At 40.0% G+C, this 24,112-nt stretch overlaps 1 protein-coding gene across 1 annotated transcript; it reads right to left on the bottom strand.

Annotated features, from left to right (window-relative positions):
• Nucleotides 1-1,176: 1,176 nt before the first annotated feature.
• Nucleotides 1,177-22,138, bottom strand: SGPP1 (sphingosine-1-phosphate phosphatase 1). Its single transcript, XM_083839149.1, has 3 exons — nt 21,418-22,138; nt 10,718-10,807; nt 1,177-7,330 (listed from the first exon to the last, which is right to left on the bottom strand). Exons 1-3 carry the CDS (start codon nt 22,003-22,005, stop codon nt 6,779-6,781), a joined length of 1,230 nt encoding a protein of 409 aa, XP_083695275.1. The 5' UTR covers nt 22,006-22,138; the 3' UTR covers nt 1,177-6,778.
• Between the last annotated feature and the right edge of the window lie 1,974 nt (nt 22,139-24,112).

Genomic DNA, 24,112 nt, shown 5'->3' with positions numbered 1-24,112 from the left:
CTGGTTATCTAAATTTTGACAGCTCTAAGAGGACAAAAAGGCCTTAATAGGTCGACAACCACAACCATCTCTTCGAGTTGCAGGAGAAATGATTGTCATAGAAGTCCTTACCTTACATAAGTAGAATCCTGTACGCTAACTCCACGTAAATCCTTGCAATTAGCACAGCAGGAGGAATCCTGTACAGCCCTCAATAAATGGGCTTGAAATAGCATAACTACTTCCTCTCGAGTCTCAGTTCTCCCCTATGCTAGGGTGTTCTGTAATACTTCCTCATTTGGTATTGTACAACTGCAGGAAGATACGAAGCAAGACTTATGCCAGCCAACTTTTTTTCTGCTCTTCTTCAAGAAGCTTGAGGCTAGAGATAGTTATAGAAATATTAAAACGAACCAATATTTTACAGTGTTTATGTATTACATAGCAGTTAAAACGTCTTGGAACCACAGTAAAGCAAAATTAAGTATTAGAAATTAACACTATTCTGAAATTAGATTTGTTTACTATGGAATCAAAGCTCATGCTAACATGCTGCCTACACGCATTCTATGAGAAGCTGTAGGTATTCACTACTAGTCTATTAAAAAATACCCACAGCTGGCTGCTTCTCAAAACATATTAGCAAGGCAAGTTACCGGAAGGTGGGCCAACAGGATACAAACTCGTGGTTGTTTTCTACACGGATTCTGATTTTAAATAAGAACTCAGCTATCTCATTAAGCTACAACTGCAGCCTGAGTCAAAGTACCCATCAGATACCCACTGGAAACCCAAACTTCAGTATTTTCAGAACTTGTGAAGGTTTTTCTTCCTCCATGCAACAGGAACTCTCACGGAAAGCAGATTTTTTGTCACTAAGAATAAGAACATGTTTCCATATTGATTTATCAGTGTTCAACAAGTAGAAAAAGTTATGGAAAGGTGCAACTTAAATCTTTATATACAGTATGAACAATATGAAACTAAGCATCCCCAAATTCAAGACATTTTGATATTTCTTCATTCTTTTTCCTGAATTTTTGCATCTAAACCCAGATCTTAAGAGACAATATTGTTCTAACAATTATTGCTGTAATAACATGATGCAAGTTTTCTTGTGGTCATTGTTTCACATTCATGATATGAATCCAACCACATGCTCCTCAGCACTGGAAGGAATAAAGACAAGGGAAGACATTTGAATCCAACAGTAGTTTATTACGCTCATTGCAGATGAAGTTAGATACTTCACTTACCAGTAAATACAAGTTTAAATATTAGTTGACAACCGCAGAAAGTGTACAAATACAAAAGTCGTTAACAATAACAAAAACATTCTAATGTATTAACTTTTACACATCAGTTGTATCCTATTATACAGCAACCACTATATGATCCTCAACCAAAATCAGGGCTTGCACTTGAAAGCATTTTTTTTGTTTTGTTTAAAATAAAAGTTCTCCAAGAGGTTGAGAGACTGGGGGGTTACAACTGCACTATTTCCCAAAATACTATCAACATATAGCCTTACCTAATACAAAGCTTTTTTATATTTTATGGATATTTGCTTTTAACAGGGAATGCAGTAACAAGAAAAATATATGCATATATTTTTTAAAAAAACTAAACAGCAATATGCACTATTTTATATATATGTGTATCTATATTGTATTACAGATTTCATATAAATCAAGTATAGGCCAAATTTTGGCATAATTTTAAGTGCATTAAGTTTAATACAAAATCCCCCTCAGTCTTTGCTCTTACTTTTAAAGCTACCGGTTACTGAATTCTCCTTTTCAGTTACGGTATTTTAAATGTCTGTCTTAAAACTCATTTTCATTTCTGGCATATCAGCCTTGACTTGCAAACAAAATAAATTTGTCAGAAAAAGCTCAGTGACTAATTTAGTCACAAAGTTTAGTCTAGATTGATAGGGCATATTATTTACACTTACCAATCACTTTAAGGTAGTATTCTCCTCTGTACCCCTTCATTCTGTTAAATGGACACTTACTAATATGCAAATTATTTCAGGTGCAGAACTAAGCACAAAACACATTTTGTAATGCATAGAAAATTTGATTCAACTCCAGCATGCAGTTAGAATTAGAGAACACCTAAAAAGCAATATCCTCTCTACCATGATGCCTTTCTTTGTTTCCAAATTAAGTTTTGTTTGCCCTCGTTTCACAAAGTGTTACAGAAAGAAAACAACTTAGTGACCCAACTAATCCATTTGACAAAGACAGTATTTACAGTAAATTTTAAATAGGCTTGTATATTTTTTGCAGAAACAAAAATACCACTTAAGCTTTACACTAGAATAAAGTCCTGGCATGAAGTCATTCAATGACAATTCCTCCCACATAAAAAGTCAAAGTTTCCTCAAAGTCATTTGTAGAATATAGCAGTAAATTGTATAACCCAGAAACATTCTACATCTAAGGAAAACAGCGCAAACAATTACAGAAAATTAATCCCCCCAAGAATTAACTCTCCTGCCAACATTTCATCTACTAGCATTCAGTGATCTTGTTATTCAGCACCACTATGGTACAGAGGAAAAAGTATCAATCAACTGCTGCAAATCTACAAGCAGTTCCAGCGACTAAGAAACATCTTCCAAGGTAAGCCCTTTAAAAGTCCTGTATAAACTGGGCCAAGTGATTTTAAAAAGAACAGTCCCTTACAAAGTAAGTCACTTAATGCACACTGTTTCATGGATGCACACCAGACTGTGGACACGACCTTCAGGGTTCACTCTCAATGAAATAAAGAACTAGGTGCAGAACTCCCAGCAAAGTTAGTGGGGGTTAGACAGCAATACCCCCCTCATACACTTGAAGTATTAAATATTTTATATATTGCATGTCAGTCTCCCTTCTTTTGTACTGAGAAAGCAAACGCTGAAATAGAAGCAACTTTTAACACAGCAGATGTATTTACTTACAGCATGCAAGGTTTGTTTTATGCATTTGAGCAGCTAACAGCCACTAACAGCCCTTAAGTATTTACAAGTTCAAACCAACAATCTTCACATAAGTAGCAATTGCTTACAAGAAGCTCAGGACACTCCCCAGGAAATAAGCAAGAAATGTGTAAAAAACACAGTGAAAGCATAGTAAAAATCGAGTAGCAAAGGAAAATATGCCAGCTTTTAAAATCCAGACAATCTAACACTGTTCTGGTAGAAAACAAAACTACATATCACATTTAAAGATACCATTTTTAAAGAAATGCATCTTTTAGTTGGTGTCTGTCCCCCCACCCCGAGAAAAGCTGTATGTAAGCTTAAGAAAAAAGTTTCTAAGTAAGTTTCTTAAAAAAGATATCTCCCTTTGGTTTGCCAAATTACCTTGATTTTCTTTTTTAAATTTGCAAGATAAGTAATAAGGCAAACGTGATCAGAGGCTGAAGGGCTTCACGGGTGATGACATGAAAGAAAGATGCTTCAACCCCAGTTCACAGAATGGGAAGCAAAAGCAAGAGTTTTATTGTAAACACGAAACTTTTTTCGTAAGACTAGGCTGCAGAACTTAACCCAAGATGCAACGCCTATGTTTGTCTATTTGAGGGCCAGGTCAGGAAAAAAGTTTGTCTCATGGCTTAAGGCAGTCTAAGACTAAATTCCTGTCTCTTCAGCCTCTTGGAAAACAGAACTTATTGCCAAATTACATTCTATGCTAATGTTAGTTTCAGTTTTGTATTTCACACAGTAATTACATAAAACAAATTTATCTCGTATCTTTTTGTAGTAAGTGCGTATCCCTATCTGCTTCAATAATCTGGTATTTCTACCTTCAGGACTTTATGAACTGCAATTAAGAAAGTTCACTGTGACATGAATAATGTTTTTGCACCTCTTCACGAGAGGTTTCAAGTGTGTTATCCTTCTGAAAAGACATTTAACTACATTTTTAAAGCTATGTTAAATTTAGTTATAAATAATTTGGCAGCAGCTCACACTGGAAACATTTTTTCATGTCCAACTCTAGCAATAGCTTAGGGAAAAAGTGCTCTAGTTTTACCTGTTTTGTTATGACTGATTTGGAGAAATCTTATTAACCAAACATTTATTAAAATAAATATATCTTTTTTTAAAATTTTTGTATTTTTACAATTCTTTACTCTGTAACAGTAATTCACATTGCATGATACTTTGTGCTAAACTGCCCTCTTGAGCCAAGTCCTTTATAAAACATGAAAATAGAATAGTAAAAGTTATTCACGTAAACTACAGCGAAGTAGTTGCAGTCTTACAAATAGGGTTGTAAAGGTGCTGGATAAACCAACATTCTGATATGTATTTCCTGCAGACTAAATGTGGTACACAACGTGTGACATTTTGAAGTTACCCAACGTAATGTATAAAAATACAGAATATTATATATTTGAGTAACAGTAGAACAAGCTACAGTGCAATTTTCCTTAACCCGGTGAAAGCCCTACCTATTTTTTCCCACCCATTCTACACTTTCCACAACAGGTTTTCTTTTCCATTAATAGTACAACAGAGCAAGCACAGCTAGAGAAGACACATTTAAGAACACACTAATTCTGTAAACCTGAAGTTCCTAGAAATCAAATACGTACCTTAAAAAATGAGATTTGTTGACCCATCCTTTCTGTGCTATAGTTTAAACATTCTTCACTATAAAATGTAAAACTAAGATATTTATTATGCCCTAAATTTCAGAGAAAATCATCCCATCGCTTTTATCAGACTTCAGACTACTGTAATTTGGAACTACAAACACTTGCTCAGGGCTTTAAACATAAGGCATTTTGTGTACATTCCTCCCAGCTATTTATTCAACAACTACCTTAGTGCGCAAAGCCAAATCAGTGGAAATCCCTCCCTCAAAAACCTGGAAACGAATTTATCTTTTACTACGCATTCAGCATAAAACTGCAATAAAGGAACAGACAGAAAATAGCTAGCTTGTTTCAGTGCATATTTCTGTTTTTGATTTTCTCCTATAAGGTAAGATCTTTTCAACTATAAGAGTTGTTTAACACACTTCAGTTCTTTTGAATACATTCATAGCAGTGAATTCCGAATGCACATCAGAAAGTCAGATTTTCACATCATCTAATAGGAGTGTACAATAACTTCGCTTTGAGAAAAGACAGGAATGGGAAGGTTTTTTTTTAATTTACAAATTAATAATTTGGAGCTCATATTTCCAACAGAAAAAGACTTTTGATTCCAAATAATTTGTAAGAAAAAGTAAGCTTTGTATTCTAACTATATTATTCCCTATACTTCCTATCCAAATTGTTTTTTTTTTTTTTCCGGAAAAAAAAAAAAGAAAATGCACTGATACAAAAACAACAGTAATTATTGTCTGGCCAGACAGTTAGATACCTCTTGCTGTAACACAGCAGTTCCTGGTAACATATTAGGTAACAGTATAAGAGACAAAATGAAAAAAGCATGTGAAATTACAGTTCAAACATCATATACTATACTCATCACTGGAAAAAAGGATCATGAAAAGCTGAAAAGTGCATAACAACTCAAAATCTACATATGCAGAAGCCATTTATGCATCGACCATAGTGTCTTCTGAGTGCTCATATCTACCTATCAGAACGCTTAAAAATTTACTTTGATCATTATATTATCTTACAGCTAAGTTGGGTAAAAGTGATTACCACCTTTAATACAGTATGTTAATGAATAAAAATACATATTTTTTCCAAGGATAAAGATTTTCTAAGCACATTCTAAAAACAATGGTCCTTCTCAGTTTGGAATCATATGCAAGGTCCACTTCTTAATAGAATGGGGTATTTTTTTGTTTATATTTTTAGATAATTAATTTTGAACATCTCTGCATTGTAAAAACAATCTCCAGAAAAATATATCCTCTTCCAGGAACTTACAATACACATTAAAAATACCTACAAATAGGTTATTGTCCATTTACCACCTCTTGAGCTCAAGAGCACAATTCTTGGGCCATTTCATTTATGCGATTTCGAACAGGCTGAACTGTGAACGTTCCGGTTAACTTGAACCATGCCAGCAACATGGACAATTTAACATTTAAAAGTATCTGCCTAATTACGTATGGTTTTAAACAAAGTTAGTCTTTTTACATCACAGTATATATGGCATTTCTTAATTTAACAACAGAAAGGCACAGTCATTAACCCATAAGATACAGTACCTGAATCATACATTCTCTGTCTATCACCAATGCCAATCCAGACAGTGTACTCTGCATGGGAGGCTAAAGAAAAGAGCTTTTTTTTTTATTTTGTTTTCTTTTTTAAAATTTAACCTCATTACAAGTTTGGTCCATTAAAATGCCAATTAGCTGAAATATCATGACGCAGGACTTCAGGTCATAATTGAGGGAAACAAATTTGGCAGTGTATGGTCCAACAACTTGAATAAGTTCCTATGAAATGGCAAATAAATCATGAGTGGAGCTTTCTGCTTAGCTGTCAGACGTACCTGTTGAAACATCGGTGTATACAGGTACAGTATGACAGACATCCCAGGTACATTCACCGCGTCCCGCACACAAACACGCAGACTTTGTTACAGCAATAAGGCCAGACATAGCATTTACAGAGTTCAGCACTTCTCAGGAACTGTACTTGACCCCTAGCCCCATACCACACCAGAGACGTGCAATGTCCTTTAAATGCTTTGCCTGCTAGGTATTGCTGTTAAAGTGAAGACTGCCGAAAGCCAAGCTCACTGGCCTTCCCTTAGCAAACTAGTGCACCTCTTCAGACAGCAACTAGCTCTCTTCTTCCTTTTTCAAGTGATCAATCTGCATCAAGAAAGACCCATAAAACTGAAGAGGCAAGGAACAACAAACACAAGGGAGAAGCCAACCATTCCATACGTAATATAGCGATAGGGAAGCTCGACTTCCATGCGCTGTCTTGCTTTCCGCACATCATCGAGCGGTATGCGAAATATTTTACATGCCAGGGGAATAGTAGCTTTTTTCATCGCTACTTTTGTTAGTAGCAGGATTATTACTCCAATCAACAACCGCAGTATGGCTTTTCCAAACACAGTCACAGTGAGAGAGGAAAGAGATAAAGGAAGCGTGTCGGGAGGAGGATCTAGGTCTATGCCCATCAGGTAGTTCACGTGAGAGCCACAGGCTACTCCGGCACCACAGCCCAGTATCTGAGCCGTGTCTCCTCGCGATGTGCTCCAGGTGTCCAGAGTAAAAGAGAAGATGCCCAGGGCTAAGTGGAGACTGATGATAATTAAAGGTGCATACTTGTAAGTTAAATTGAAGTTATCGATCAGGTCCACAACTGGATGGAAGACAATCAGGATGAGAATAGCATACAGAAATCCAGCAATAACATCCTGTGAGGAGAGAGAAAGATGTTTTCAGTGTAATAACTATTTCAAAAAATAAGTTACAGTAACATGGAGACAAACCTAGCTGCTCTGTGCTAAAAATCTACTTGCAAATTCCCATGTTTTCACATTTTCACATTCACTGCACAAGACTTTTTTTTTCTTTATGTTAAGGGTAAGGTAATGAATTATATTTGGTCAACTATGAATAGAACATCTGCATCACGATCAAATGACACTGTAGACCTACCTATTCACTGGCTACAATGGCCTTTACCCAGGACTGGGGCATTCCTGCCTACAGCCAGTACAAAGCCAGCCCAGCTAAATGGCTTCTGCCAACTAAGTTTGCTGAAAAGCTCCATACTGGACCTAAGTGCCTGGGGCCAACACAAAGAGGGTTGGCAGCAAAAACTGGTGAGGCAGCAGAGGACTGCTGCAGCTAGGCATTAGGGCAGCTGAGACTCCACACAACTCCAGCTTCAGAACAAACAACACTGAAAAAACAGAACTGGTTCCAGGGGTGCAGCGATTTAAGCAGAGGAGGCAGAGGGGAACTTCTGTGTCTTCACACCTGAAGTTTGGTTTTATTATCATTTTTTAAAAGTGTCTGTTCTTAATGAAGGAGGTTTCTCTAATAATTTTTCAGTTTATCATTAAGTTTCAACCACTGCTAATTAATCACTCAGTTGTAGACTATTTACAAGTGTTGTCACCTTTAAGAAGTTCGTTGAAGGCTTTTTAGAAATCCAAGCACTACAGAGCAGATCACCTTCATTCACATGAACATCAACTTCTCCATGAGCCAGGTGTGACTTCCATCAGCAATATTTGTATTGCTCTGTCTTGAATTTATCTTTATTCACTTCCACTAATTAAATACCTAATAAAAGCTCTCATACAATTTAACTCATACGAAAGTCAGACTTGTTCATTTCAAAACTGATCACAACAGCCTCCTGCTGTATTTACCACCTTCTCCCCCAGACTCAGGCAGGATGGTTCATTTATATAATAGGTAACAAAATTAATGGCATTCACTCAAATGCTACCAAGATTCGAGAGCTCTGAATAACCCATCTATGTGATGCACAGCTATTTCTTCTATGACTTGGTTCTAAGACATTATCTGTTGTCAACTGAAGCAACAGTTCATCCCAATTGCCTTCCATTCAAATGGTTCTGACTCGGGAAGCCTCCTGATCACTAATGCAAATAAATCCCTCAGCTTTTCTCCAGCTGCCTTATTTTCATCCACAGGGATGTGGCTGCCCCATCCCTGTCAGTGCCCAAGGCCAGGCTGGATGGGGCTGGGGGCAGCCTGGGCTGGCAGGAGGGGTCCCTGCCCATGGCAGGGACTGGGATTAAATGGGCTGTAAGGTCTCTGCCAACCCAAACCATCCTGTGATTTTCACATGCACCTTTTACACTTCTTTCATCCACCAATTTAATTGCTCATTACCAAGTTTATCACTTTGGTAGCTCTTCTCCTTTTAGAAAGTGATCTTCAAAAACTTTTCTAGCCATCCATAGCAGTGGTCTTACATTTCAGATCACTATTTTGTAGTGTTCTTGTTTTTCCCATGTTTATATTGCATGCATCCACATGTGTATTTTTTAATCCTTTTTAATAGGTAATTCTGTTTTTCAACGATGACAACTTTGTTATTTGTTTATTTTGAAACGTTAGTAAGTAAAACACTAGCACATGCTTCGAGTAGCTGACATGAAACCTGAGCGGACATTAACAGCCACTCCCTTACCCTGCAAAATTACTTCTGCCCTGTTGAAGAAAAGGCAGTTTACACTTTGTAACCTTAATCACCCAATTCTGCACTAAGACTGATGGAGCGTAAATTAACAGAAGCTTGACATGCACTTTTAGCTACTGTATCAATGCTTTAAGAATTCTGCTAACCCAACGCATACAATTTATCTTTAACGTGTGAGGAGAGATATTTTTAGTGATCAGCTTGAAGGAATACCTTCCTAGACAGATGCACAGAGTACTTCATGGGAAAATGCAAACCTTTGATATACAAACTTTCAGAACAATGAATCACAGAATGCTTTGGATTGTAAGTGGCCTTAAAGATCATCTAATTCCATTCCCCCTGCCCTCAGCAAGGACACATCCCACTAGACCAGGCTGCTCAAAGCCATTATTAAATAAATAAATCTCTGACATTCCCCCAATACTTCAAGAAATTTGCTAGATTCTGAGGTTTGTCTCTTCCTGCAGGAGAGATTTCAGATTTGTTCCAAATGTGCTTCAAGCAACGCACCTCATTTTGAGTGAGCTACAGGTGCACATGTAACACCAAGTTAACAGAACAAACTCAGTCTGCTTTGGTCTGTCACACCACATCATGCTCACAATACAAACAAGCCTGAATGAATTTGACAGTGAAAAAAATCCAAGCATGTGTTAGTTTGCAGGAAAAAAATAAAAAACTTTCCAAGGTTGTTCTCCCTCAATTTTTTGGATGCTTGTAGGAGTTCCTATGGCTCCACATTCATAATCGAAGTTTAAATTACTATGTTTGAACTCATTTAAGATGCTGTAATGAATGATGCAGTTCTCACTTTCCCTGTGGAAAAGAAGAACCTTCAGTGACACTGCCTTTTTTGTAAAACATCACTGGAGACCACTTCAATATAGCTCAACGTACCTTTCTTTATTCCACGCAATAAAAGCAAATGCAATCTTAAAATACTGCAACCATATATCGACAGTTTTCTAAAAAGACTTCAGAATCTTTAAGATTAAGATTTAAGAAGTACACATTACTGTAAATCTTGATAATGCATTTGTTTACATTTTTGTTTCATTTAGCTGTCACTTCTTATGATAGATTCTGAGACTTTTGAGCAGTACTGTCACCCAGAAGACCTTGTACAGAAATCAGCAAATCAGCTACCCAGGTACTGCATCTGGGTACTAACATCATTATTTGTATTGATCCCAAGTTTAGCACATAACAGTTACAGAGACGAAGTAACACAAACCTGCTAGAAAATTGACCCAAATTTTGGAAGTCAAGTACCCAGTTATTTTAGGGGAAGCCAAGAAATAGAGCTAAATGGGTCTGGCTGCTTCATTCCTGTTAATACATGACTGCTGCATGGTAAGGATAGCCTAGAAAAAGCAAGTACACATTGCAGATCACATTGTAGTGTATGCTCTCTGCTAAGGAAATACAAGTATTCTGTTCCTGTATGTACCCTACACAACCTGTGTATCTATCCTGTACTTTATATTACAGCATATTTTAAAATAAATAAAGCTAGATACAATTATTGTACTGTAAAAAAAATAAAAATCAAGTGATGGAAGTTTATGAAACCAGAAATTAACAGAAATAGTTGAAATAAAAGTTTAGGATATCTTACCAAAATTGAATGCATTCCCATATAAATTCGACTACAGCAAACCAATAAACACCAGCAGAATGCAAGGATCAGTCCAAATATAAGGGGGTACTGGTAGGAAAAAAAATGAAAGATTGTATTAGAATTTGAAGAAAAAAATCACTATAAAAATTCCATGGTTAACCCCACAAAAAGAACTTAGCAAAAACCAATTAATGCAACTTCTGCTTACCCTTTTTCTTGCCCTAGCCTTCCCAAGCTTATCAGTAAGTCTGCTTTTTATAAAGTCAAAACTTTATGAAGTCAAACTTTTTCATTTTTTTCTTGTCCTCTTCCTTTGCATTCAGGCTATACGAATTTCAGGCCGTTATTTCCATTTTTCTTCCAGACAAAGCAGTAACAAGTGGATGGATCTCTAATAGTCTTGCTGTGCTATGGTACCCTAAGTAGGGAACATAGCGAGGGTCAATCCTTGTGTTATGAGCTCTGGAACAGTTTACTCTGGGTGAAGCAGTTACGTAACACGTTAGTACTGTCAAGAGCTGTCCGGGCAGAATCTAGCAGTCCTACCTTTCTCCTGGGGGGGGGGAAAAACACAACTCATAATAATTTACTGATGAGTTCAATTTTCTACAGACTTTTAGAGGTTCTGCAATCCTTGACTCAAGTCTCTGAGCGTCAGTGTGAAACTCCTAGAATAGTAATCCTCTTTGATCTCTATAAAGCCTTATTAATTAACGTGGCTGGTATGAGAAATTTATCAAAAACATCATATAATTGTTTCCAACACCTTTTGGTAGAAGTTATTACTAGGACCCTTCACTGGGAAAGAACAATTTACTTTGCTCATCATATACTAAGTTTCTACACTTTCTGCTAACTTTCATAGGTTTTTGGATAAAATATGCTGTACTAACTTCACATCTTACACCACGATAAGAAATACTTCCCCACTACTGTATTGCAAGATGTTGTACAAGACAGGATACAACTTCCTTTTTCAGTTTTAAAAAATATGCATTAGTTCTATAGAAGAAGTCACAAGACAAAAAATGACATTTCCAAAATTGTTTCACTTCCTACACAAAAGCAATGATACCAAGGTAAACTTTTTATTATTTGCAATTTAAACAAGTAGTCTGGATATACTTGAATCTCAGAATAAAAGAAAACTTGCGAATTACAGGCAATTTCCTTGCCTTTTCCCTTGCTGCTTTTATGGGCACGCTGGAAGACAGAACATCCACCACATTAGAGAAAAAGATATTTAAATTACTTGGAGAAAGTCATCCTTTGTGAAGGCCATTTAACGGATTTACAAGCTTCTAAATCAGTCTTTCAACAAAAGGTCTGAGAAAGTATTACCAGCCTTCTGTATTATTCCATTATTCTTTGAATTCTCATCTCCAGGATCATGTTAATATGACAAACCAAAAAGAAAAACTCTCTCAGAAAATCAGGAATCTTCCATTTCACAGGAAAAACAGAATTCACATTAAAATCTGTTCTAAGTGCCCAGCTCACAACTGTGTTGCATCTGGCTTTACACTAATTCATGGAGCAATATGTTTCTGCTACAGCAATTGTCTAGAAACTGTAACTGAATAAAATCACATTCCTAATAATTTATTTTTAACTGAAACGATGAAGGAATGAGCTCAGAAGCTGGAGCTTTGACAGGAAGATTAATGAAATGCCAGGATCAGCAGGCTGTAGCAGCTAATGATGCTGGGATAAGTTTGGATTGTGGGGGAGAAGATGTTGGAGCAACTGAACAGCAAGAGCCTAAAAAGGAGCATGAAGGAAAAGGCATGCGTGAGGAGTCCTGGGCAGGCAACTACGAACCCCAGGGAAAAGTCAGAAATTCATTCCAGTTCTGGAAACGAAGCGATTGCTCTCAGTTAGGAACTTTCAAGGGAGAGGTGTTTGGGGAAGAATGAAACTGTGTCACAAACTCCTACTTTGAAGAAAACTTTGGAAAGAGTATTTAGCTCTCACACTTTTTTTTTTTTTTAAGATATTATTGCAAACAGATGCCCATTAAAACATCCAAGACCACTCACCAGCTCAGTACCTCGGCACCAAAGCATCTGTATCCGAGAGCTCAAAACCTTCCCTATCATGTCCCAAATAAAAAGCCAATGACACGTTTTACACTGATTCACACAATCTGAAACGCAGAAGAATTTTTAACTGAAGCACAAATTACTCTGACTGGGACAGAGTTCATATGACCTGCCCACAAGTGTGCTTGCAGCATTAGGCACGTTCTGATTTTTGCTATTTTTAATGCATGATGATCATAACAGTAGAAGTCCTGAGCCCAGACAGTTTCTTTTCACCCAAACGAGCACAATATACCTAGCTGTAGTGTCTCCAGTCCACTATAAAAAAAATGAAACAATTATTCTAATTTGCTCTGGAATACTATTCCACCATCAAACAGTTAAGCAGATTTTTGTGATTAGCTCCCACGCTAAGCCTTCTCTCCCATGCTCCCAACTGGCACACTTGGACAACTACCAGTTTATCTAAAGGGATAGCTATTTCAGAGGCTGATACAAAAGAGCTTCAGGCAGCCATCTCTGTATAACACACAGGAATAATGTTTAACCTTAAGAAGGTTTTAACCTTCCTCTCTCCCGGTGCCTTCCAGTGTTACGTCTGCACCTCCCAGCACAGCCCGCGCAACCAACTGCTCCGGTTTTCCTCCCGCAACCCCAGAACCCACCTGGGGAGCATCACAAAGCTGTAGGCACGCTTCTGGGCAACATAGCCCACTGACCTCCTTAGGTGCAAGCAGAAACCAAGCCGAACCACCGCCCTTCTACAAGGCACAGCACCAATCCCTGCTTCCCCTGGGCGCTCGCTCCTGCCTCTTAAAAGCAACCGCTGGGTTCAAGAATTCCTCGAGCACCAAACCGGTAGCGCCTGCTGAAGATCTGCCTCAAGGTGATAAGGCAGTTGCAAATTTTGTCCTCACGCATAAGGGATGAGCACACCAGGTGACTAAAGGAGCACATTAACACTCCCACACACTTCGCAGCTCACAAGACAGCTGCTCAGCAGCGTGCCAAGTCGTAACACCAACAGGGGATATCACCGTAATCCCTAAAAAAAGCTTATGCTATAAAGTTATTTCCAAATCACTGTCTGAAAATAATACGGTACTGAAGTACTAACAAGTGTTGTTAAAGTGCTGTTGCAACTGGAAAATGACTGCCCGGCTATTGTTTTGCATATACACACACACAGGTTATACCATGGCTGTTACACCATGGCTGTGGGTATTTGTAACCTCCCACTGCCTAGGCATGTGAAATCCCCCAAACACCATCCGCCACCGACTTGCATAATGCCTTACAAGTACTAACATTTATCAGCCCTGCTTTGCAAGAAACCGTATTTCACAAAGCTTCTCTCCCGGTTACAAATGAACCTCCAAATAAAAAACAACTTTTACTATGTCTTCTACCCTAAATAGCTGTGGTATGAAAGATTAATGTGAAAGCTTTAAAATAAACCAATCTCAAGTACTTGTGGAAGAAAACCATTTTTTTTTTAAAGTTCATTTCAGTCTTATTTTGGGTCTTATTCTGGAAAAATGTAACTTCCAAATATGTAAATGGGAATAGTTATCAATTACTTCTGTGTTATAAGCTCATATCTTGTCTATACAGTTGCATATATAATATATGTATATATAATATACACTCTGACAGTTTCTACTTAAATGAAAGAGGCTAAACCAACACTGCAGAACTCCAGCAATTCTAGTCCTATGGTTCCTTACATGCCACATGAGAATCACAGAGGCACAAACCACCAAAGATGACAAGTCCACTTCTACCCTCTCTCCCAGGTCATCACTATTCTTACACGGAAAGCATTGCATCTCCCTGCGAATGAGGCTCCAAAAAGTTGCTAGAGATCACAACTGGCAGAAGTAGGAAAAAAACAAAACCCAAAAACCTCCATTCTCTTAGCTCGTTCCTTCTAAGAACAGAATTGACACATCAATTGACATTCTTGACCACACTCCAAGTCACTCAGAGTCAGATATAATTAAGACTATCCCCAAAAACCTCTATCTCAATCACTTCCACACCATCTCAACAGTTTTGAAGTATATGGAATATTTATCAAACCGTGTATGGCATTTTTGGCATACAGTATGGCATACAGTAAGAAGCCTTGTGATTTGAAAATCGTAACAATAATATTCACATAGTACTCAGTCTGAACTTCAAAATCACATGTTGACTCAAAAATCAACATTAACCTGGTATTTTTCTCCTTGAGAGAAGTACCCACACTTCATATTACATCAAATCACTGATAACCAGCTTGCACAAATATTTTTCCCCAAAGGTCAGAATAAATCTTTGATAATATGCGTAAGCACGTAGCACACTACAAAATGGAGCAGAGGCAGATGGAATTGACAGCAATGCAGAGATCGTAGATAAAGAAATGCAACATATAGATTAGGAAGATACAGTCATTGACGTTTGGCCCTTTAAATGCTTGAATTGATGTTTCTTTGAAAGAGAAACATTCCGGTCTTTATACATAAAAATGAGGGACAGATCATCAAGCCTTATGTTTCTAAGTGAAAAATCCCCATTTTCTTTAACCGCATCCTCTAAAGAGAGCTTGCAAGTGTGTAATGGGATCGCATAGCAAGCGCTTCCCTGAAGTGCCTGTCCTCCTCCCTCCCCTCGATCTGACTTGATGCCAAGAGTCTTAATAACATAACCATTGTTTAGAAATGCTCATAAGGAAACAATCCATCTGAAAAGCTTTGACCTCGGTCAGAAAATTCCTTCTTTCATAACGGAACATTCGTTCGACGCTCGGGATGCTCATTTCTTTTACACCCCTAGAGTGCATTCTGTACCAGAGAAGTTTTCAATATCCACAATGGGTTCCAAACATTTTCAGTATTCTGTAGTATGATTAGAAAAGATCATCGAGTAATAACTCAGAAGTTCAGCTTAAGTTTGAAACAATTATTGTGGGACAGTTAGCAGGAAGAGCCCAAGGAAAACTCAGAGCATCATGCCTTTACCAAGAGGCTTGGGCTGTGCGTGGGCAACAGCCCGTCCAAAAGCTGTAAGCGATGTTTACAAGATGACTGAGGCACTGCTGGGTCAGCTGAGTACAAAACACACAGCATGTAACGATCGTTTTTTGGAGAAGGCAGAAAAGGGAGAAGATGGTGGTTAAAAAAAAAAAAAAGGAAATACCATTTATGAGTCATTTTAGAATAAATAAAGTCAAAAAAAGTCTCTTCAAAAGATGCTATGGGGTAAATAACACTGAGCTACATTTATCAGTTACTTTTTTCTGCTGACCAACCTTAATACAAAAAAGCACAAAAATCTGAGCGATACATGCCTCTTCTTTGAACTCCAATATAAAGATTTCAAAGCCAGTCTTTCAGGCAGCTAAAGGTTTAATTTTCTGCTACACATCTGAAAAGACATCAAGAGTTGCAACAGGAGCTGCAGCCTGTTACTGCTTCTCCTCGCAACCATCACAAACGGCAGTCCCTCCCTCGGCACACCCAGCAAGAATCACCAAGAGCTTCCTCTTTTTATGCCCTCAAAACCTACAGACATTTTTCTACAAACTGACATTCTCTCAGCTCAACCAACAGACTTTATGTCAAAGTATGAGCAGCGCTTTACACGTGTGCAATGCACCAAGAAAAAAAATGGCTTCAGAAGCAAAGTATTCCCTTTGAATCCCTTCTGCACCAAGGACTCGGCCTCTAACCTTACCGTACTTGTTTTTGCATAGTCCCCCAAGATGCTCTACACAAATTAAAGATTTGCTTATGCAAAACTGAAAAACGTTGAATGCCAATCAACGCAGTTCAATAGGCCAGGCTGGTGTTCCCCGGTGGGATTTGTAATAGGTTGCTTGCTCAGTGTAATTCAAACTTGTCAGAGTACCTGAATCAAAAAAGACACCATTTTTTTCCAGCTTCCCCTACAAATAAGCTAACAACATTAATAGAACCTAGAAAACACAGCTTCACAACTCAACTACACAAGGCCAATGCTGACCCTTCAAATTCCCAGCTCTTTCTCAAGACCTCCTGACTGCGATATCTGGGGCTTTCAGATCACCTCTTCTTCTCTGCTTTTCAAGTCAGAAGTGTTTTTGTTGGATTGTTTAAAGCAAACCACGTAATAAACTCATGAGACAAGCGTACAACTTGCTTGCTGTAAAATTCCCACTATAGCGGTGTTGTGATGGGACTGTTCATCTAACCCCAACAGCTAATTAATCCCCCTGCCCAGGGGAACCTGACGGAAGTTACACTTTAGAAACGGGATAGCAGGAAGGCAATTCTAGAGGGAAAATTTAGCAGTGGACAATCACAATGATGCACAACTCTCTCAACTCCCAATACAGATCCTGTCAAACCCGTCTCGTGTTATTAGATTCATCAGCTTTGGTTGATAAAAGTCACGGTGCAAATGAAAGACTTCTGGAGGGGTGTTTGACCCGGTGCCACATTAAACACACAATTAGGAGCATGAAGAATCAGAGCATTAAGTAAATGAAAACTGGAAAATACTTTGAGGTGTGTCAAAGAAATGATTACAGAACCGATGACTACTGGAAGTTCAGCTGCAGTGCTTATTAGGGTCACCATTATCCTCAGTGGAGTGGAAAGAGTCATTGTGGACAGGATTTCTGTATAAAACACTGGCATGCAAGCACACAGGGAGGACAATGCTGCCATATTCAATGCTTTCAACTGCTACCAGAGATAAGCCCTTTCCACAGAGGTTGGTTAATGTAGTTACAGAGGCAAGCCACTCATCAATCAAGGCTCCGGGCTCCTGCTGAGTGAGTATCAACTTAACGAGGTTTGTTCTGCCGCCTACAGCAGGAGCCTCAGCTCATTAAGGCAGGGCTCGGAACCCGTCACTGTCCCAGCCCAGCAGCTGCTGCCAGAGCCAGGCTGGGCACTGCAGGAAATCGGGCAGAAAAGGGCCTTTTCTGTCCCCCTGGCTGATCCTTTTTCCCCTGAAAACAAACCAGCAGGGTTGTGACACATTCGGGTACCATCCGAACCCAAGCAGTGTTTCTTATCAAGTACGAGTTGATGTCTATTCGAGAGCAGCAGTTCAAAGCCATCACATAAAATTAAAAAAAAAAAAAAGGGGGGTTTCCAATAGCCTCAGACTTCGGCTTTTGGAGATTTTGCAGATAACAATTAGCACCTCACACCACCTCTTCCTCCCTGCTCAGTACACTGTATAAGCTAACTTGCATCGAGCTGCAAATATTTCAAAGCAAGCAGGTTCTCCCCAGCGTGACAAAGGTTTAGTGTTTCCTACATCATATCAGGATCTGAAACCTCACTGTCTTAAGTGTCTGTCCTCTTATTTCAGGGTTTCAGAGCTTCAAAGATGGAAAGAAAAATATTAGTGTCTACAATGCTCAAATTCTGGTCAGTTTTTGATTTGAGCTTTGCAATTTGAGGTTACTGAAGTGTCTTTGAAACAGGCAGTGTTTCCTGCTGAAACTGAAAAAAAAATATTTAACATATGATGCAAGTAGAATCAAATGATTCAGGCAAGCTCTCACTGAACAAGGTGAAACTGAAAAATTACATTCTACTAGGGACAGAACAGTTAGCTACAATGAAAATTATCTTAACATCTGACTTTCATCCGGAAGCACATCATTTGCATTGAACTTTCCTTGTGTCCAAAATCTCTAACAAAAAATTTGTCACAGCCATCTTTAACATACAGTATCTCTGATAAAATTTTCCTGAAAAATTGCATTTATAACCAAGTATTTTAGTTTTACTATGTATAGCCCCACATCCTTCTGAATGCTTTGTGAAAGGCATGGAATTGTACCAGCATTAGACAGACATTGAAAAATAAGAAACCACAAACTTAATTCAACAGGTTAAAAGAAAACCAACTGGAAATCAAAACTGTTGTTTTTAAATGGGTAATTTGGGCCATACCTACAAAATTAAGCGCAGATTTTCTTTGTTCTCTAGATTGTTCAAGGGAAAGACTCACAGACTGCATTTGATAGAAAATTATTACACAATACTAGGAAGTCATAACCCACTGAAAGCAAGCTCCAAGTAAGCTATACAGGAAAGTGATTCCCTTTTCATCTGAGTAATCTCTTCTAGAGAGTGGCTTTCTTTGGTTTATTATAAACCTTAAATTGTCAAACTCAATTAAAGTTACCTGTACTCCAGCAGTAGATCTCTGCACAGAGTTACAGCTGTATCTCCCTAAATTCACTCAGTCTCATTCCACTATGATTATTCTGAACAAATAATGCTAAGATGTGGACTCATTTACTGCAATCGGTGTCCAAGTAATGCTTACCTAAACACCCAGGAAAACTGTACCCCAATATCTGCCAACAAGTATAAATCTCACCACCTGGAGCTGCTGATACATAGCTGCAGTTTAATAAAAGAGCTGTGACAAACTCTCTCATCATTAATAGTTTTCCAAGAAGTCAGGATGTCAGTTGCTTCATTCTTTTTTTAAATCTTATTTCCAGAACAGTATGACACAAAGGTTGTCATATAGATTCCAATTCCTGACAATGTAAGAGAAATATGGAGAACAGCAGAAGCATTAAATGGAAGCTTGTTCCTTTATAGAGGTATATTGAAAGATATTCAGCATTCTACAGGTTACCCTTTAATAACTAGAAATTATTTTTAAAAGTCAGGTGTTTTTTGTTTTTTTAAATGAAAGCTTTGAAATAGTGGAAGTTTGTTTCAGAAAAGTCGTTTTTCAAACCTGTTTCATAGACAAAAATCAATTCATCTGAAGACTAAATTTGCTCCCCGATTTCTTAAGTGTGGTTTTAAGTGAAGAACATTAGGAGTGAATATTTATAATTTCTTAATATGCGTTCATTAAAAATGCATCTGGTTAATTAGCACAATATTTCTGTAGACTGCAGCTAAACTTAATCTGGTTAAGTTAAAAAAATAATATTTAATACTTTGTCAATTTGCCAGTTGTATAAAAGCAATCAAGCCAGGCTGTCCTTTGTACACATGACAGTGTGTGCAAAATAACTGACTGATACTACCAAATGAGCTTTCCTACATGCCAGGAGAAAATCCCGTTCATTCTTTAGGTGACATCAGCCCCACACATCTAACAAAAATACTAATCAAATATTCAGATTGCAGTCAGTCATAAAAAACAATGTTAAGCTTAAGCATCTCAGTGACAGAACTCCAAGCATTTATTCTGTGAACACCCACAAAATGTGACACCCGATGCCTGCACAGATGTGGCAGAGTAGGATTTCACATTTTCCTAGCAAAGAATATGAATCCCTAAGGGCTTTCTTTTGGGCACATGGTATCACCTTACACAAACAGATACATAAGCTTTGATAAATAGAGGCCAAATACCACTCAGTGTCCAACCCTCAGCTCTTTCTTTCCTTTCAGGCACCCATTCGATATACTAAGATAAAGCCACAAAGTGTCACGCCGTGACAGCACACAACTGGTGACTGCTAATAGTAACTGGAAGATAAGGGTTCATCTCCTGCATAAAGCATAAGAAAAGGGTTCTCTGCAAAGGTGACACATGTGACTTAAGATAGCCAGGTATTATAATAAGAATTTGTAAATATTAACAGCTTAAAAGTAGACTTACTGCTTAATTTGTTAAACATTATGCATAGAATGCTAAAATCCTATGTTTGTTGCCTGGAAAACGCTCTCCTCCATTTACTGCTGGAATTGGTGCAGTGATTTGGAGAACCACATACATGTTGCGCTTTCTTTGGAGTTGTGTTGCCCGTACCGCAAGCAGCCAGCACCGAACCAAGAGCACAGCCTGCGTACACCTGATGTTCTGTGTTACTGCACCTTAACACACACTGACTCAAAGTGCAATAGACACATCTCCAGATTTTGCTGAATGAAGGCTCTGAAAAGGTTCAGAGACCGGTTCCTGCTAATTATTGGCACGTTAATAGTTGTAAAGCCATCTGAAAGTACATGTACTCCTCAAAGCAAAAATACGCATCTCCAGTTTACAGGCAATTAACCTAAAAAACAAGAGTTAGAGAAAAGCCAAATTGATTCAAGCTACAGAGTGCCTCAAAGAAAAAAAAAAAACAAAAAAACCCTTTAGATCCTGACTCGCCAGCCCATTCTCAGTCAGCAGGACCAAAAGCCTAAAAAACATCTAATGCCTATCCAAATAGTGTACATGCAAACCATCCAGCCTTACAACAGCTAACCTGAAAAACCTCGAGAAAGGCGTGCACGTTCCTAGGGCAGATTTTTAGGGCACAGCAAGGCGATAGCTCGCAGTAAGACTTGGGCTCAGAAGATGAGGCGATCACTTAGAGTAAGGCTTGGAAGACAGAAATACTGGAACTGCTCAGAAATATGGCAGAAATATGGGGATATTAGAACTGCTCAGAAACATGACAGAAGTACTGGAATACTGGAACTGCTCAGAAATACGACAGAAATATTGGAACTGCTCGGAAACATTACAACTGCTCTTACAGCCTGAGCACTCGCCGGGATGCCAGAAAAACGAAGCAGCGATTGTGCAGGGGAAAGGAGCAGGGATTTCACATTCCACCCCCACCCAACCCCTTCCTCCCCCTCCATAAACCCCCCCCCGGGGGTGCATGTACCCCAGGGTAGGGGGGGGGGGCACGGCCGGTACCTGCCAGCGGCCGTAGCTGAGCAGCAGCAGCGCCAGGGGGATGGCGGTGCCCGACATGGCGTGCGTGGAGGGCATGCTGTACTCGGAGCTGTAGAACACCTCCAGCTTCACCACGGGCGGCGAGGCGGGCCGCGGCCAGCGGACCACGTCCTTGGTGCACTGCCCCACGTACATCACCCACACCCAGACGATGACCAGCCGCCGGCCCAGCCAGGCGTCCACGTTCCAGATGCAGAAGGGGAAGAAGAGGATGTAGAAGAGCTCGTTGCCCAGCTCCGTGCCCAGGCTGAACAGGTAGTACAGGAGGCGGCTGCGGGTCGAGAACTCCTGGCAGCCCTCCTCCTCCTCCTCTGACAGGGAGTTGCGCCGCGGCCGCCGCCGCCACCCCTGGGGGCCGCCGGCCCCCGCCGCCGCCGCCTCCCGTCGCCCGCCGCCCGCGGGGCCGCCGTTAGCCACCGGCCCCCGGCCCCCGGCTCGCTGCTCCGCGTCGGGCCAGCCGCAGGGCCCCTCCACGCCGCACAGCCGCTGGAAGGCGGCCACCTTCTGCGGGTCCCGCAGCCCCGCGGCCAGGCGGCGGCACGCAGCCATGGCCGGCACCGCGCGGGGCGAGGCGAGGCGAGGCGAGGCGCTGCACCGGGAGCCCGCCGCCGCCGCCCTCAGGCTCCCCGCCCGCCCGCCCGCAGCCTGGCGTCACCGCCCCCCTCGGCGCCTGCGCACAACTCTGGGCAGCACGGGTGGGGCGCTCCCCGCCAAAGCTGCTCGCGGCGCGGATTGGTCGTGGTGGGCTGCCGGTCCCGCCCGCAAGGGAAGGGGGAGCCAATCAGGGAGGGGTGGTGAGGGAGGCAGCGGGCGGCGTGCCTCTGCCTCAGCCTCAGCCTTTACTTCAGCCTCGAGCGTGAGGTGCGGTCGTCTCGTCCCCATGGCCGTCCCCAGGAGCTGTTTGTTTGTCCTCCCTCCTGTCCCAGGCCGAGCCCCTCTCCCTCAGCTTAACCTCCGCTGCTCCCTGCTGCCCAGCAGTTCTGTTCCCTGCCCCAGTACCAAGGCATATCTGTACTCTGCCTTAAAATCACAAGGTTAAACAAGTGGGAAATGAGCCACTTCGTGCTGTCTGTGTAAAGGCATGACGCAAGTGGCTGGTTAGCCTAACAGCAATCCCAACCAAAACAAGAGATCCTGAGTGGAATTCAAATAATAGTATATTTGGACCACATGGCCTTGGAGGTCTTTTCCAATCTTAATGGAATATCCCAAGTTGAAAGGGACCCACAAGGATCATCGAGTACAACTCCTAAAAAACTCCTGGTTTTACTGCCCCTTATTAGGGAAAACAGCCTTTCAACCACTTCGCATTAAAGTTCATTCTCACATAAAAGAATTCTTTACATCTTATAAAAGCAGTAGCAAAATGCAAACATGCCTGGCTTACTGTGAGGTAAACTAATGCTCAACCACGGCAAGTATGATTCTATGAATAAAAATTTGAAGGAACCTGACAGAAGTCTACACGGTTTTATAGCAAAAATAACTGTGCTGCTTTGAGATCATAAAAATTAAGAAAAATAACTTTTGTGCTGCCTCGTTAATGCTGTGCCAGTAAACTGTGTGTGTGGAGCTGGCGGCCCGATCCCAAGCAGATCCCTACCGTGCACTACATCTGTAGCAGTGGCCTGGAAGCTGCGGCAAAAATTCAGGTCAAGGATGAGTGGAGTCCTAAATAATGATGGCCAGAATGGTTGGTAGAAGTGTCCTGTCTAAACTTAGTGAGCTTTATCCCAGCCAAACATAAAGCTGTCTGTCAAAGAACCGAGTGTGAAGGCTGTAACTGTTGAATAAAAGATTAAACCCTGGGAAGGTAATGGCTCTGAGAAGGATTTAAGGGTCACAATAAAGAAGCAATTAAATAAGGGCTCTTCTGTACAATGCTGTGGCAGAAAGAAAAGATTAATCGATGTATACACAATGGAATAAACCAATGCTTATTGTACTTCTCATGTTTGGCATCAACAACACCATCCGTAGGACAGTGCATACAGTTCTGGTTTTCACTTCTTGAAGAAGAATATTGGAAAATAAGAGAGTGCAAAACACTGAAGCAAAATGTTCCAGTGGTTGGAGAAAATGCATTACACTGGGAGGCTTTAAGAGCTCAAGCTGTTAAAAGTTATCTAAAAGGATTGAGAGGTGACTTGATTGTAGTGTATAAGAACATTCCTGGGGGAAAGTACAGGATATTAAAGGGCTCTTTAATCTGTTGAAGAAAGGCATAATAAGCAGCAGTGGCTGGAGGCAAAAGCCAGACAAATTCAAATAGGAAATAAGACACACATTTTATATGGTTAACCACCAGAAAGCATTCCCAAGAGAAGCCGAGGATTTTCCATCGTTTTATGTCTTCTGCTGGAGATTAGATGTATTTCTGAAAATCATTTTTTAGCCAAGCAGAAGTTACATTTCAGTTTACTGGATGAATACGGGTTGAAATCTGATGGTCCGTGTTACGCATTGTGTCAGGTTAATCTAGTGGGACCTTCATGGTTTGCATTGTAAATGCCAGAAGGAGACATTTCATTAATAACCATGAGCATTAGAATCTTTTTTTTTTCCCTTGAAATACTTATGTTCCATAAAAAGCTGATCTGAATTAAACGTTCGACTGCAGAATATACTTACTGAGACATGATCTAGAGGTTTTGGC

Source organism: Anser anser, assembly GCF_964211835.1.
Source record: "Anser anser genome assembly, chromosome: 5".
In the NCBI taxonomy this organism is placed as follows: domain Eukaryota; kingdom Metazoa; phylum Chordata; class Aves; order Anseriformes; family Anatidae; genus Anser; species Anser anser.
The sequence above is the reverse complement of the archived record's forward strand: the minus strand, read 5'-3'. Positions and strand labels throughout refer to the sequence as shown.

What these genes read in the sequence shown, in the direction of transcription:
- SGPP1 (XM_083839149.1), bottom strand. Translation starts at nt 22,005, where the DNA reads ATGGCTGCGTGCCGCCGCCTGGCCGCGGGGCTGCGGGACCCGCAGAAG. An exon ending in TCAGCTACGGCCGCTGGCAG is followed by an intron (nt 10,808 to 21,417) that starts GTACCGGCCGTG and finishes TTTTCCTACCAG; the next exon opens with TACCCCCTTATATTTGGACT. An exon ending in TGGGAATGCATTCAATTTTG is followed by an intron (nt 7,331 to 10,717) that starts GTAAGATATCCT and finishes CTCTCCTCACAG; the next exon opens with GATGTTATTGCTGGATTTCT.